This window comes from Mobula birostris, chromosome 26 (genome assembly GCF_030028105.1).
Source record: "Mobula birostris isolate sMobBir1 chromosome 26, sMobBir1.hap1, whole genome shotgun sequence".
Lineage (NCBI taxonomy): Eukaryota > Metazoa > Chordata > Chondrichthyes > Myliobatiformes > Myliobatidae > Mobula > Mobula birostris.
The window spans coordinates 14,668,119-14,685,584 of record NC_092395.1 but is presented as its reverse complement, the minus strand read 5'-3'; the positions used below and the strand labels follow the sequence as shown (position 1 = coordinate 14,685,584).

General features: G+C 39.8%; 1 protein-coding gene across 1 annotated transcript in view; it reads left to right on the top strand.

Annotated features, from left to right (window-relative positions):
* The first annotated feature begins 454 nt into the window (after positions 1 to 454).
* Positions 455 to 17,466, top strand: part of hcn2b (hyperpolarization activated cyclic nucleotide-gated potassium channel 2b) — a 161,939-nt gene continuing 144,927 nt past the window's right edge. The window contains exon 1 of the mRNA XM_072243884.1: positions 455 to 1,122. Within this exon, the coding sequence (XP_072099985.1) occupies positions 455 to 1,122 (668 nt within the window). The remainder of the gene's footprint in view (positions 1,123 to 17,466) is intronic.

The window sequence follows — 17,466 nt, the reverse complement described above, 5'->3', positions numbered from 1 at the left end:
CATTAACAAGCGCCTAAGCAACACCGGGTAACTGAAACCGGATTCCGCTGTGAAACGCAGCCAGTATTAAACAGGCGCTTGAGGGCGCTACATAAATACAGGCATTTTTTATATATATAAGAAAAAGCCCCCCCCCCCCTCACCAGGTAATCCCAAATCGTCCTTGGCGAAGTGTTGCAGACAATTTGCGCACGAAGGCCAGCTCTCAAGATTGTGTGCGCCCGGAACGAAAATGTCAACGCGCTTCCCCGTCTAACTTTAAATGGGCACCTTAAGGTGGACAGGGGCAGGGACGGGGGCGATGTAAGATGTAGCTTGGTGGGTCGGTTCACCTTCTCGAGAAGTATGGACGAGGACACCACGTCCCTGGCTTCACGCGCCACTTAAGCAAAAATGTCACGTACACCCAGCTCATAAGACGTCAAAGCATACCTCTCCAACCATATCAGCATCCATGGACAAATTGCGTCCTACTATGCGAAGAAGGCTGTACAGCCTACCTCAGCACATAGGTCCCAAATCGAGCATCATGGACGAAGAGGATGACAACGAGGAGGATACTCGCAGCAAAAGCATCAGGATGAAGGCAATGTCGTCAACTCCAGGAGGGGGAGGCAGCCGAGGACATAATAATAACGATAGTAAGCAAGGGGAGCCGAACCGGGGAGAGGCAGAGACGGTCGTGAACATGAAATGCAACACGAACGGTGATATTAGGATGACCCAAGGAAGTCAGTCCTCCATCAACAGGGCTGAACACGACAAGGGCGAGGAGAAGAAACCAGACATGGAAGGAGGAGGCTCCTTGCAGAACGAAGAGAAGAAAGAGAACAAAGTGGCTTTCTCTGCCGCTCCAAGCAGGAAATCGTCCCAGCTTCAACAGCAGGAGAGGAATTCCGTGAGCTTTCTCATGTCGGAGGGCGCCGAGCAGATCCTGGCCGAGGATGGCGAGCAGAGCGGCAGCCAGGCCAGCTTCATGCAGAGGCAGTTTGGGGCTATGCTTCAGCCGGGGGTTAACAAGTTTTCCCTGCGAATGTTTGGCAGCCAGAAGGCTGTGGAAAGGGAGCAGGAGAGAGTGAAATCGGCTGGAGCATGGATTATCCACCCTTACAGTGACTTTCGGTGAGTTCTGCAATGGGGGCTTTGCCCTTAGACACGAAACATGATGCGCACACATTGTATCTGCTTGTATATAACTGAATATAAACTACCCCTCAGGCATTAAAAACGACACACATACACTATCAGCTTGTATATAATAGTACACAAAGTACTCCTCATACATTAAACGTGATTCATACATATTGTATTTGCTTGTATATATTTGTATGCAAACTACTCCTCACACGTTAAATATGATGCATATAATTATGCAAAACGATTGCAAGCCCCAATATCACCAATTGTGTTCGGCTGCCACCTGCAATATTGAAGGTCGATTGACTCTAGCCTGCTCGATTGGGATGCCTGCTAATCTTTGTAAGCACTTTTAAATTGATGACGAGTTAACAAAGATCCTTTTAGAAGTCGCAAATGCGGCAGTCCCTCCAGTTTGCGAGGCTGAACCCCCGTACCTTTTGCTCGGCTCAGAGAGTAAGGGTGTGTTTTTCGAAGTGAATTTGGTTTCAGCTCTGTGAGAGACGCCGCACAACTGCAGTGGATAAGAAACTGTCCTCTGTTCTGGAGAAGTGTTATTTCTCGGCTTCCGACGAGCTAACGGCTCAGGTGGTCCTAGCGAAAAGAAGACTTAACTTCTCGGGAGCCACTGATTAGTGAAACAAATCACATACGAGCTTCGGGGCATTGCCGCATTTGTAACAATTTCCTTGAAGCATATTTATGCTGTTTAATAAATGCTTGCATATATTAATCTTGTGCATACCAAGCACATTGCTTAATGAAATTATTTTTCTGAAGAGATGTTTCCTTTATCACTTGGGGCAAAGTACTGTGGTACAATGTATAAAGGTGACCCGAGAATTTATTTTTGACATTGATGCATTTCCGAGGCTTCTATGTCCTTGGGCCGTGTGGCGGCTGGCGACAGCGTTATCATATCATCCCGCCCCTTGAGCAGACGAAGCACTTTATCACCAACACCTCCAGGGATGCGAGGGGATGGTGGAACGGAGTGGCGGGCACTTGATTCTTCTGGGAGGGCGGCGGGGAGTAAAATGCCTTCTGCTATCACCGCTGCAGGCAATTTCGCTTTTATTAAAACAGAACGGCCAAGAGCAAAGCATAAACACGAGAGATTCTGCAGATACTGGAAATCCAGAGCAACACACACAAGATGCTGAATGAACTCAGCGGGTCAGGCAGCATCTATGAAAATGAATAAACAGTCGACGTTTCGGGCCGAGGCCCTTCTTTACTGTTTACAGTCCTGTGCACTGCAACCGGCTCCTCTCTGAATGGAAGTACCCCCTTTTTACCAGTTAACGAACACAGCCGGAGTTACACTGTAATTAATACTGAAGGCACTTTATTTCACGTCTCTGAAATTATAACATATCTTTCTCATTGTTAAAAAACACCTCTGTTAATTTTAACGCTTTCCGATTTTATTATTGATAGACTATGCTTAGGTAGTATTGCCCATTTCTCACAGTGTAATGATATATTTTCGTTCTCAGAGACATAAGTGAAGAATATTTGAATAAAACAGCCAACAATTATTCATATCTCATTGATACTATTCTTGGCATTGTTCAGCTCTCATTCTTATTGGATTATTTGCTTCACAGCTGCCCCTATGAAACAAGGGCTGCCGTCAATCTATTGGCTGATAATGTCATACAATGTCAGCAAAAAGCTGCAGTTGAACTTCCATTGCTTTGGTACTTAGCAGCAGAAGTGTTACCGGAGTGTGGTACAGGCCAAATAGATTAATAACCAGTGACTTACCAAGATACAGAATAACAGCATCCTTAACACTCAACTTACAAATATTTGGACCAATATTTGGACGTTTTCTATATACAATTTTTCTTTGGATCTAGTCATACATATCAGTTAATCCATGCTGCAATTTCTGTTTACAATCATGAGAATTATTGAGTCATCTTCCACATCTCACATCCACGCTGTTCGTCCATATATTGGAACTCTGTTGTGGTAATTTTTTCCTTATTATACTTGTACTTTCCATTAATAATTCTATCATCCAATTTATCGGATGTTTCAACTAATTCCTTTCCAAACAGTTTGTATAGAATAGATTGCACGCATACTATGCGTTCAACTAAATATATTTTTCCCTATTTTGGAAATGGGGACATAGAAAACTACAGCACAGTACAGACCCTTCAGACCACAACATTGTGCCAACCTTTAATCATACCTTAAGCTTAGTCTAACTATTGCCTCTTATATAACCCTCTTCCATTTTTCTATCATGCACATGCCTATTAAAGAGTTTCTTAAATGGACCTAATGTATCTGCTTCTACCACCAAACCTGGCACGGCATTCCAAAAACCCACTACTCAGTGTGTAAAGAACTTACGTCTGTCATACCTTGCCTCCAATCACCTTAAATTTATGCCCCCTTTCAATTTTCCATTTCTTTGAATTATGCCTTTAGTAATTATTCGGAAGTGCCTCATTTGTTATCTGTTTTAAAGTGCTGCTTTGTACAGTCCACCATTCTCCCATTTGGATCTAATCTTTTTAAGACTTCATTGCTGAATGGGGCTTGAGAAAGCTTGGATTTATGGTCATTTTTTATGGAAAAGATCTTACGTTAGGTGGGCAGCTAATTAAAATGAAAATTAATGTGAATTTTATCTCGTTTAGAAAATGCTTGGTGCTGAGGTATGCATTCAATGGGGTCATGTTTACCCTAAGTTACACCAATTAAATATGATTTGTTTTCTACTCTTCTATTTTGATAGCAGTGGGTGCAGTGAGTATTCTTGTATATTGTGGGTTATGCAATGTGATTTTGTGTGTGTGAGAGAGAGAGACAGAGACAGAGGGAGAAAGCAAGATAGATACACCAGCTGCAGCACTTAATGCAGCTAAATGCATGTTTCAACTCCAGCGAAGTCCCAATGGAATTGTTGCCACCGTGTTTGACAATAACATATTGCAATTTGCAGTTCTGGGAATATTTTACCAAAGGCACCGAAAAATAATAACTACTGAGCGTATGTGCACAAGATGAGTAATAAATAGCAGCATGGAAACCTATAGAGTAGAGTTTGTTGTGGTATTGTTTTTCACATTAAGTTTGCCTATTAAGCATTTCAGAAACAAAACTGAAAATAAATCTATTATACTGAATGTTCTAGACCACATGCCATCTAAAGGATTCCCTAAATAAGAACAAAAACAAACTGTGACATTAATATATCAATCACTGATTTTATGCTCATTTGCTCTATAGAAATGTGGCAGTGGAGGCCTAGTGTGATTAAATTATGCACAGGATAAGTTGAGTTACCAAGATAGCTCAAGTATAAAACGACATTCATGCAGAAGCAGAGATGAACATGATAAAGGCTTTCATCTTAATGCCAAGAATTTATATATTTTATTTTTTTAAATTAACCTCACTGTAATCCCAAGTTAAGAGGGTTTCTCAGGAGTTTCAACAAATCTACTTTTACATATTTTTGTAATATTAGCAGTTATCTCCAGTTAGGAGCATTGACAATTTTATGCTGGAATATTTGGTTGAAATAATTAAGACCATAAGATATAGGAGCAGAATTAGGCCATTTACCCCATCAGCCCCAATCTCCTGCCATCTCCCTGTATCCCTTCATGTCCTGACCAATCAAGAATATATCAAACGCTGGCTTAAACATATATAAAGACTTGGCCTCCACAGCTGCTTGGGGTAGAGAATTCCACAGATTCACTGCTCACTGGCTAAGGAGTTTCCTCCCCTTCTCAGTTCTAAAAGGATAGTCCTCTATTCTGAGCCTGTGTCCTCTGGTCTGAGACTCTCCCGCCATAGGAAACATCCTCTTCACGTCCACTCTGTCAAGGCCTTTCATCATTGGATAGGTGTCAATGAGGCCACCCCTCATTCTTCTGAATTCTAGTGAATAAAGGCACAGAGCCATTAAGGGGTCTTCATATGACAAGACATTCATCCCCGGAATCATTTTGAACCCTCTCCAGTTTCAGCACGTTCTTTCGAAATTAAGGGGCACAAAACTGCTCACAATACTCAAAGTGAGGCCTCGCCAGTGCTTTATGAAGTCTCAACATTACATCCTTTGTTTTATATCCTAGTCCTCTCGAAATGAATGCTAACATCACATTTGCCTTCCTCACCACAGACTCAACCTGCAAATTAACCTTTAGGGAATCCTGCGCTAGGATTCCCAAGTCCCTTTGCACCTCAATTTTTTTGTATTTTCTCTCCATTTAGAAAAAAAGTAAACCCTTTCATTTCTTCTACCAAAGTGCATGACCATACACTTCCTAACACTGTATTCGATCTGCCATTTCTTTGCCCATTCTCCTAATCAGTTTGAGTCCTTCTGCAGCCTCTCTAGTTCCTCAAAACTATCTGTCCTTCCACCTGTCTTCATATTGTCTGCAAACTTTGCAACAAAGTAATCAATTCCATCATCCAAATCATTGACATGTAATGAAACAGTCCCAACACAGATCACTGTGGAATACCACTAGTCACTGGCAGCCAGCCAGAAAAGGCTCCCTTCATTCCCACTTTTTACCTCCTGCCAATCAGCTACTGCTTTATCCATGCTCGGATTTGCCCTGTAATACCATGGGCTCATAGCTTGTTAAGCCGCCTCATATGTAGTACCTTGTCAAAGGCCTTCTGAAAACTCAAGTACACAACATTAAGTGATTCTCCTTTGTCTCTGCTTGTTATTTTTTCAAAGAATTCCAACAGATTTGTCAGGAAAAATTTTCCCCTGAGGAATGGTAAATTGAATTCCCCAGAATGTGGTAAATTGGATCATAATGTGGTAAATTGGATCAGCAAATTTGCTGATGATACAAAGATTGGAGGTGTAGTAGACAGTGAGGAAGGTTTTCAGAGCCTGCAGAGGGACTTGGACCAGCTGGAAAAATGGGCTGAAAAATGGCAGATGGAGTTTAATACAGACAAGTGTGAGGTATTGCATGTTGGAAGGATAACCCGAGGTAGAACATACAGGGTTAATGGTAAGGCACTGAGGAGTGCAGTGGAATAGAGGGATCTGGGAATACAGATACAAAATTCCCTAAAAGTGGCGTCACAGGTAGATAGGGTCGTAAAGAGAGCTTTTGGTACATTGGCCTTTATTAATCAAAGTATTGAGTATAAGAGCTGGAATGTTATGATGAGGTTGTATAAGGCATTGGTGAGGCCGAATCTGGAGGATTGTGTTCAGTTTTGGTCACCAAATTACAGGAAGGATATAAATAAGGTTGAAAGAGTGCAGAGAAGGTTTACGAGGATGTTGCCGGGACTTGAGAAACTCAGTTACAGAGAAAGGTTGAATAGGTTAGGACTTTATTCCCTGGAGCGTAGAAGAATGAGGGGAGATTTGATAGAGGTATATAAAATTATGATGAGTATTGATAGAGTGAATGCAAGCAGGCTTTTTCCACTGAGGCAAGGGGAGAAAAAAACCAGAGGACATGAGTTAAGGGTGAGGGGGGAAAAGTTTAAAGGGATCATTAGGGGGGGCTTCTTCACACAGAGAGTGGTGGGAGTATGGAATGAGCTGCCAGACGAGGTGGTAAATGCGTTTTTTTTTAACATTTAAGAATAAATTGGACAGATACATGGATGGGAGGTGTATGGAGGGATAGGGTCCGTGTGCAGGTCAGTGGGACTAGGCAGAAAATGGTTCGGCACAGCCAAGAAGGGCCAAAAGGCCTGTTTCTGTGCTGTAGTTTCTATGGTTCTATGGTTCTATGAAACCTTGCTGACAATGGCCTGTTTTATCATGTGCCTCTAAGCACCCTGAGACCTCATCCATAATAATCAACTCCAACATCTTCCCAACCACTGAGGTCGACTAACTGACCAATAGTTTCCTTTCTTCTGCCTCTCTCCCTTCATGAAGAGTGGAGTGATATTTGCAATTTTCCAGTCTTCCGGAACCATTGGAGAATCAAGTGTTCTTGAAAGATCATTACTAATGCTTCCACCATCTCTTCAGCCACCTCGTTCAGAACCCTGGGGTGTGCACCATCTGTCTAGGTGACCTATCTATCTTCAGACCTTACAGTTTCCCAAGGATCTCGTGTCTAGTTATGGTAACTTCACGCACTTCATGCCCCCTGGCACCTGGAACTTCCATCATATTGCTATGTCTTCCACAGTGAAGACTGATGCAAAGAATGAAATATAACTTTCTTCCTTTCTTCCATTCCAGGTTAAAGCAAAATGTATGTTCACCAGCTTAGCATTCAACAACTGACTGCTCAGCAATTTATTATTTCTTATCTGCTCCACCAGCTAGATAGGTTCATGTATTTTATTACTAATTAATTGTATTTTAATTTCTTTTAAGAGCTAAGCAATGAAAGTCTTTAACTTGATTTTAAAGAAATATTAATTATTACTGCAAAACACTTTTTGAATTAAAATATTTTACTGGAGACTAAACTTGCATTCAGTGGCATCTATATTTTTTCTCTCATACACACACTCACATTACATAGCTCTTAATGCTTATAATATTTAGTGTTAGGATATTGATGAACAATATAGAAATAGTTCCCAGTTGAAAGTCCTACACTGGTCATGTCATTTTAGCAATAGAACATAGAACAGTCCACCATAGTATGGGTTCTTCAGCCCACCATGTTGTATCAACCTAAATAAATCTACTCCATGCTCAACCTAACCCTTCTCTCCCACACAGCCTTTAAAACCTCCATTTTTCTTACATCCACGTGTCCATCTAAGAGTCTTTTAAATGTACCTTTTGTATCAGCCTCTACCACAGGGCTTCCCAGCATGGGGTCCACAGACTCTTGCATATTGGTCCATCGTGTAAAAGGTTGGGAACCCCTGCTCTACCACCAACCCTGGCAGTGTACCCACTGGCCTCTGCTGAAAAACTTACCTATCACATCCCCCTAAACTTTCCTCTCCTCACCTTAAATACATGTCTGTGGAAATCTAACTCATACAATAACACTGAGGTAGAATGTTAATTTTCTCCAGAGGCTGAACATCCATTCTCGGAGATTACAAGCATTATGCCGTTGCAATCCAGTTGCTCAATTTAAGTACACAGGTAACCTGATTGGCAAGTCCAAGCACATAGCCACCTCGAGTTTAAGATGAGTGATTACATGGATAAAGGCCTAGCAAGTGTGAGATGCAGGAAAGCACTCGCCAAGTCAGTCCCTCCTTTCAGTAATATATGTTTTATTTGCACTGTCAAGAATTTTATTTAGGAAACTACCTGTATTCATTTAGAAGACAAATATATAAGGTATTCAATACTTGGAAGTGGACAAGGGAATATTTCTAAATTAACTTCTTTCTTCATGCCTATACAAGAATGTGTGGGATTATATGCAGACCCGCTAATTTGTATCTCACGCAGCAGATGAAATTCTCCAATGAGAATGCTTCTCAACATAATCATAATGTTATTTCCTAATCTGAGACTAAATCTAGACAGAGATTTCTGATCTAGACAGAGACTGCTGATCTAGACAGAGATTGCTGCCCTAAACGCAGGTGATGTAATGTAAATAAATAAGAGACAGAATTACATACTATATGTGTGACCCTCCATTGGTTGGGATCGAGAATATTGTGTGCCTGCTGTCTATACGACATGCAAGCCAGTATGCAAACTTGGGCCATACGATATTTGTCTTCTAAATGAAAATGGGTAGTTTCCTAAATAAAATTCTTGAAAAAATGCAAATAAAACTTATATTACTGAAAGGAGGGACTGATTTGGCGAGTGCTTTCCTGCATCTCACATTTGCTGGGCCTTTGTCCATGCAATTACTCACCTTAAACTCTAGTTGGCTATGTGTTTGGACTTGCCGGTCAGATTACCTGTGTACTTAAATTGACCAACTGGCATTGGTTTTAAGGTATCTTTGCCCCCTTCCGGTAGAAATGGTTCTGATGGGCTTAGTAGCTAAACCACACGTGAAGACCAGGAGTTGGAGTTGGTTGTCAGAGGCTATAGACAGTAGACAATGGACAATAGGTGCAGGAGTAGGCCATTCACAGTGATCATGGCTGATCATCCACAGTCAGTATCCAATTCCTGCCTTATCCCCATTACCTTTGATTCCGCTATCTTTAAGAGCTCTATCCATCTCTTCCTTGAAAGCATCCAGAGACTTGGCCTCCACAACCTTCTGGGGCAGAGCATTCCATATATCCACCACTCTCTGGGTGAAAAAGTTTTCCCTCAACTCCGTTCTAAATGGCCTACCCCTTATTCTTAAACTGTGGGCCTCTGGTTCTGGACTCACCCATCAGCGGGAACATGCTTCCAGCCTCCAGCGTGTCCAATCCTTAATAATCTTATATGCTTCAATAAGATCCCCTCTCAGCCTTCTAAATTCCAGAGTATACAAGCCCAGTCGCTGTTTGAGCACACTCCATGGGCAACATTTCATAGATAGTGGGAGCATATCCCCACTACCACCCCCAGCTATGTCAATCTTAAGGAACCACATGGTGTATAGTGCCAATTTAATCCAGGAATATCATGAGTAATCTAGCGGGGGGACTTCAGGGTCATCAAGGGAATGGCGGCGTAAGGAAAAGGTCTCTCGACAAAAAAGAAGGTAAACTGCCCCATAATCGAATTTAGACAAATACTTAATATTGCATAACTATATTAGTAAAAGGGGCAAGGATGATGTCTAAGAACAAGATTAAAAAGTCCGCTCCGAAGGCTGATAAACATAAAGAGACGCAGCAAGGCGACGGGCCTAGCTCCCCCACGGCAAGCCAGGACGGAGATAATGAGGGGGAATCGGTGACTCCGTCCTTGATTCTTGGAGAGATTCGCGAGTTCCGACAAGATAACAGCAAACAGCTGGAAGATATTAAAGGAGAAATAGTAAAAACTAACTCGCGGATAGATGAAGCCGAAGCAAGGATTGTTGGAATTGAAGAGAAGCTACAAAACGCAGAGGAGGTGATAGCAGAAATGCTGAAGCTGCAAGACCAGCTCCAGTGGAAACTAATAGATCAAGAAGGCCGCTCGAGAAGGGAAAATGTGAGGATTTATGGAATTCCCGAAGGAACTGAAGGTAAACCCGGATTGATGATTCCCTTCGTGGAGAAGCTACTTAGAGAGAACCTTGATATACCGGCCGCAAAAGACCTACAGATAGAAAGAGCTCACCGCGCGTTGACACCACAGCCTCCAGCAGGCGCCCAGCCCAGATCGATTCTGGTCAGATTTCTCAGTTACAGAACGAAGGAAGAGGTGCTTAAAAGGGCATGGCAAAAGAAAGGTTTCATGTAGAACAACTGTAAAATCAGTTTAGACCACGACTACGCACTGGGGATTCTTGCCAGACGGAAGGAATATACGGAAACACGGAGAGTCCTGAAGGAAAACAACATCAGATTCCAGACCCTGTATCCAGCTCGGCTGAGAGTCTTTTACGACGAAGGGGCAAAAACTTACGCTACGGTGGAGGAGGCAACATTGGACCTGGTGGACTGGGGACTACCTATTAAAGTTATCACCCAACCGGAGTCGCTACTGGAGAGGATTCGGCAGAATTCGTGGCAGTTAGTGGGGCGAGGACGCTCCACTCGAACCAGAGTGTCAAACTACAAGGAAAAGCTGCAAATATTCAGACGCGAATGTACAGAGAACACAGGTTAATTAAGAGAAATGACTGAAAAGAGTAAATCGGACTTAAAGGTAAAATGAAAACTGGTAACTGAAAATAAACTAGACGGAATAACTTGAATGATAGCAATATGGTCGAGACGTAAATAGGAGAAAATTCTCTATGATTATTCAAACTGCTGAGGGCCCTCTAACACAGGGTGAAGATAGAGGTTATCCCTCTGAACTGAGGCAGGTCGGTGCTCAGGCCTCACTGTGGTAAGTCGGGAAAAATTTTCAAATGTTGCACGTTCAAAAATGTCTAGGGTGTGGTTATATGTCTTGGTTTACTGTTGAGAAGGGATTGCTTACTGTTTCGTTAGAAAAGGAGAGTGTTTTTTTTTCTACTAGAGAAAAATGCAAACTGAATTGGTAAAAATAATTTCCTATAATGTTAATGGGGTTTTGAATCCAATTAAAAGAAATAAGATTATGTCTAAATTGAAAAAAGAGAGGGCACAAATAGCTTTCCTCCAGGAAACACATATGAGCCAATCTGAACATGGAAAATTAAAAAGAATGGGCTTTAAGCTTGTATTTTATTCATCATATAAATTGAGTCACAAAAGAGGGGTAGCTACTTTAATATCAAGTACTCTTAATTATGAACATATTTCAGAGACTAGAGACAAAGAAGGACGGTTCGTAAAAATCACAGGAAGAATAGAAGGTACAGAAATAACATTGCTGAATGTTTATGCTCCTCCAGGTTGTGAATGGTCATTTTATAGACACATTTTTGACCTAATGGTCAGTTCTCAAGGGGTAGTAATTTGTGGAGGGGATTTTAATATTAGATTAAATCCTACATTAGATTCTTCAAGAATAGTTACTCAGAATAAACCTCTGACTCGGAAAGTGAATTCATTGTTGGAGGAGTTGGGAATTATAGATGTCTGGAGGGAATTACACCCTACTAGTAAAGATTATACATATTACTCTTTCCCTCATTCAGCCTATTCAAGGATAGACTATTTCTTTATCTTTAATACAGATAGACTCAGAATAAAAAACTGTAATATTGCAACAATTGATCTGTCGGATCATAGCCCAGTCTCTAAGTCTCTAATCCTGGAAAGGAAAATGAGGAAAACACTATGGAGGCTAAACTCACATATACTCAATAACCCGAAAGTAATGGAGAGATTAAGGGGAGAAATCAAAGAATATCTAGACCTTAATGACACGGGAGAAACATTACCAGTGCTCTTATGGGATACATTGAAAGCTGTACTGAGAGGGAAAATTATTTCCATTACCACTCACATGAAAAAAATCAATGCACAAAAATTAGCAGACCTTCAAGGAAAATTAAAACAACTTCAAGTTGTAGATAGCAACAAAAGTAATTCAAATCAAAAACAGGAAATTAGGAAATTGCAAAGTGAAATTGACGATATTTATACGTTGGAAACTCAAAAGAAATTTTCTTTACCTGAGACAAAAGAATTATGAAGTAGGAGGTAAATCAGCTAGATTATTAGCATATAAATTACGAAAACAACAAGCAGACAATACAATTCATAAAATAAAGAATCCAAAGACAAAGCTTGTGGAGAGTACAATAGGGAAAATTCAAGAGAGTTTTGAAACATATTATCGAGAGCTGTACTCCCAACCCCGGGCCCCCAATGAGCCCTATATAGACAGTGTATTGAATTTTTTAGATCTACCTAAACTTACAGATTTACAAAATGAAAGTTTATTAGAACCAGTAACTGTCAAAGAACTGAGCGTGGCCATCTCTAGGTTAAAGGCTGAAAAGTCCCCGGGTTCTGATGGGTTTACCTCAGAGTGGTACAAGTCCCTGAAGACACAGTTAGCCCCATTACTACTTAACACCTTTAATTGGATCTTGCAGAGAGGAGAAACTCCACCTTCCTGGAGAGAAGCGATTATTTCAGTTATTCCTAAAGAGGGTAAGGATAAACTAGAATGTGGCAATTATCGGCCAATTAGTGTTCTTAATTTAGATTACAAACTATTTACATCTATATTAGTGCGTAGATTGGAAAAGCTTTTACCTGGCCTAATCCACTTAGACCAGACTGGATTTATTCAACAAAGACAAACACAGGACAACATAAGGAGAACTCTGCACATATTAGAACAGGTTAATAAGAACGGGACAGAGACAATGGTAGTAGGATTGGACGCTGAGAAAGCTTTTGATTCGGTTAGTTGGGCATTCTTATACAGAGTGTTAGGAAGATTCGGCTTTCAAGAAAAGTTTATTAAAGTAATTCAGACTCTATATGACAGCCCTACAGCCCGAATTAAGATAAATGGGGACCTCTCTGACTCCTTCATCTTAGAAAGAGGCACTAGACAGGGATGCCCAATTTCTCCTCTCCTTTTTGCGCTATATATTGAACCGCTTGCCCAACTAATAAGACAGAGCGAAATCGTAAAAGGTATCAAGGTGGCAGGGATTGAACAGAAAGTGGCGTTATTCGCAGATGATGTTTTGGTCTATCTGAGTGAACTAGAAAAATCATTTATAGGATTGTTTACACTGTTGGATGACTTTGGGAAAATATCAGGTTATAAAATAAATGTAAAGAAAACACAGGTTATGTTCCTAAATTATACGCCATCCAAAAAATTGCAGGATACATATGATCTTAAGTGGGAAGCTAAATCTTTAAAATATTTAGGAATAACCCTGCCGAAGGATCTTTCAACACTGTCACAGTTAAATTATGGGCCATTAATCTCAGAGATAAAAGCAGATATGCATAGATGGAATCTTATCCCCTTTTTAAGTTTAAGTTCAAGGATAAATACTATAAAAATAAATATTCTTCCTCGGTTATTGTATCTTTTCCGTACTTTACCAGTGGAGGTGGATGATAATCAATTCAGGGAATGGGACAAATGGATTTCCCGCTTCATTTGGCAAGGAAAGAAACCTAGAATTCGATATAACACCTTACAGTTAGGGAAGGAAGGAGGAGGTATGGTTCTTCCTTGCCTGAGAAATTATTTTTATGCCTCACAGATAACCCCTCTGTTATATTGGTGTAATAGGGAATATAAGGCTAGATGGAAGGAAATAGAATTTGGATTAGTTGACAGTTTTCCTCTTCAGGCCTCAATAGCTGACAAAGGATTGATGGCCCAGTTGGAAAAATTTAAAAACTCTTGGATAAATCTTACATTAAAAGCATAGCAGAAGGTGGTTAATTCATGTGGAATTAATAACATGTTAAAACTCTTTAGATGGTGTGCATATGATACCGAATTCCTTCCCAACAGAGGAGATAAAAGATTTGAGCTATGGATAAAGAAAGGTCTTACAACCTACCTCTCATTTATAGATAAAAGAGTATTACAAAGTTTCCAAATCCTGCAGGACAAACATGGCCTAGAACATAATGACTTTTTTAGGTAACTTAAAGTACGAAACTATGTTAACCAGAGTTGTAGATATACAGACCTATCAACAGTAGAATTAGAATTTTTCAAGATTCTGAATTCGGCTTGCAGTTCAATACCTAGTAAATCAGTTTCTCGATTATATAATATACTCTCCCATGCTAAAAATGTAAATACACTGTATATTAAAGAGAAGTGGGAGAAAGAAGCGGGGTTGGTACTTTCAGAGGAGGCTTGGGAGAAAATCAATGGTCCTCGACTAATTCTTTGACTTGGAGAGAACATTGTTGGAAAAACATTATAAGATACTTCAGGACCCCATATCAGGAAAAATATAAAGATACAAATGTGATGTGTTGGAGAAGGTGCGGCTCCAAGGAGGCAAATCATTTTCATATTTTTTGGGATTGCCCTAAATTAAGTCTATTTTGGGAAGGTATTCATAGAACATTAGTTAAGGTACTTAGGTCCCAGATACCTCTGAACTTTGAGACGCTCTATTTGGGGCATGTATTGTTTCTTGAACAGAAGGAAGATATAAAGTTGCTGCAGGCCCTCTTAGCGGCAAGTAAGAAATCAATCACTAGAAAATGGCTAAATCCAATACCACCTACATTAGAAGATTGGTACGAAATTACCTTGGAAATATTTAAAATGGAAAAGTTGACTTACTCCCTGAGAACTCAAAAAGAAAAATTTTATCAAATCTGGAATAAATGGATTGAATATATAACCCCAATGCGAGCAGACTTTAGATGACTCTCCTAATGATTTATACTGCTCTTCTCATCAACACAGTAATATTGCTAACGTAAGCACCCCTAGTCTAAATGTTTGTTTTTTTTGTTTTCTTTTGGAAAATAGAGAATTAACACAAGTAAAGGGAATGATTTGGGAAAGGGATAAAAAAATGAAAAAATTAAGTAAATAAGTACATAGCGATTGGATAATTATGTCTGCGGACAGGAGCAAGCATGAACAAATTAGGATATAAACACCTACAATGGTTGATACATAGGCTTATATACAACATTTTGGACCAGTGGAAATGGTCCAGAAGGGTTATATGGAAACTATTATTACCATTTTTCTTAACAACTAATTCCATTACTTAGCCTAATAGGTTAGATTTACCACAATACATAATTATCTACTTAAATGTTTATTTTCCTTTTATATCATCTCAATGTGTACTTAAGAATGTATAAATAATTGTAGTTTTATACATATAAAAAAATGGAAAAGGTTATATGTGTGAAAAAAGTACATGATATTTGTGAATTCCTTATCCAAATAAAAATAAAATAAAAAAAATTGAGTAATCTAGCAAGGCCTCGTTTCTTCATGTGAGCTATCATGAGCAAATACGAATATTTTAATGGTTAGTTAACATTGCTTGTCTTGTGGATAGAAACTAGTACTCTCAAAGGTTAATGCAAGCAAAGTCATTATGGATATTTTCCAAAGTTAGCACAAACTTGCAGAACCTGTGAGCAAAATGTGACATGTATATGGATAAAACATGAGTAGCAGTACAGTTATACAACAAAAGTGTCAGTTACATTTTCTGGCGGTGAAGTCTGGAAATTGGTACTTTATCTAACCAGCTGGGTTTGAATCCATTTCTAATTGACAGAACGAGCAATGCATCTGTCAGGGCCCACATGCAATAACACTTTTAGCTGATATGTGACCATAACACAAAAATGTTAATTCTACAGGAAATGCAATGTAATTCAAAAGGCACGAAGGTTTAAAAAAATTGTAAAGTACTACATTTCACAGAACTAACCTTCTTCACCTTGATGAACCAGATGTTCACAAAATAAGAATTAAATTCTTCCTTCCCACCTCTCACACTCTCTGCTGGTAGGGATAAAACTTGCCAGTCACACAGATTTTTAAAACATTTTGCTTTGTTTATAATTGTAACAATCACTCTCCCGTAGGAGCAAATACTGTGTTTCCCACAGTGAGATAAGAAACTAGAGAAAAATGTAATGTATTTATTTTCTCTCCAAAGTTGTGTCTTATGGTGCATCATAGTGGAATTTTGGTGTTGTGAGTTCTGTTAAATCATGATAGTGAGGCATCGAGAATGAGATGCAGGCTTGCCCACAGTATTCTCTTCAATTCCTTCACAGTCTCATGATAGTGATTGTCCAGGGAATAGCCTCACCCGCCTAGGAAGTTTGGGATTTCCCAGTAGCTCTCTTGGCGATGTACCATTCAAGAGCACAACCTGTGAGCCTGCTCCACAAAGGAGCTGTTTGTGGTGCTGAAACTTATCCACATACCAAAAGACATACTCCCAATCCATCCCATCTCCCTCTAGTCTGCCTCTCATCCCACATACTTTCCTTCCCATGTCAACAAAATTTCCACAACTTTTTAAATGTCAGTGCAAATCTTGTTTATTTAGTTAATAGATTTTGCAGCTAACGTTAGTAAAATTGAACAAATCTAATGACAAGTCAACATTTTAAATGATTTTTTTATTGGGTTCTCATTACTTGTTGTGGCTTTTCCCAGTGCCTGCGAACTTAAGCAGTGCAATAATTGCAGAAAGTAGATGACCAGGACTTTGCTAAAGACTTACTTTTGTATAAAATAGGATGCCAGTGTAGCCTACACATAGTAACAAAACAATCTAGAAATCTGTAAATTTTGAATGTTTGGTTTTCATAAAGATGAGTACCACACTCTGAGTTTTTGTAAATGCACCCCTCACAAAGCCAGCTCTCTGTTGTCCAATGGTAACTACTCTTAATTTCTCTCATTGAAAATTGATATTGTTCTTTTCAGATCTATTTTTGAGGTACTAAATATTTGCTTGGATTTTACCTAAGTATTTTTGGTCCAGCTGGACCACAAGGAGAAGCTGAAAAATTGTGCACTGAGTATTTTTTTGTGGGAGACCAGCTATGATTATATCCAAGATGAATATATCCAAGGGAAAGAATCAGGTTCAGTGAGAAACAAAGAAATGCCTTAGATGCTATTTCAGAGAATGTTTTCAATGAGCAACGAATTAATTTTTGGATGCTTAGCCAAAGATTCATAGAGTTATACATTCACAGAAACAGGAACTTCAGCCTAATGTGTCCAAAGTGATTAAGATGTCCATCTGAGCTAGTCCCATTTGCCTGCCTTTGGACTATATCCCTCTAAACCTCTTCTATCCATGTACCTGTCTAAATTCAATTATTACAATTGTACCTGCATCTACAGCTTCCTCCAGCAGCTTGTTCCATACATGTACCCACCACCAG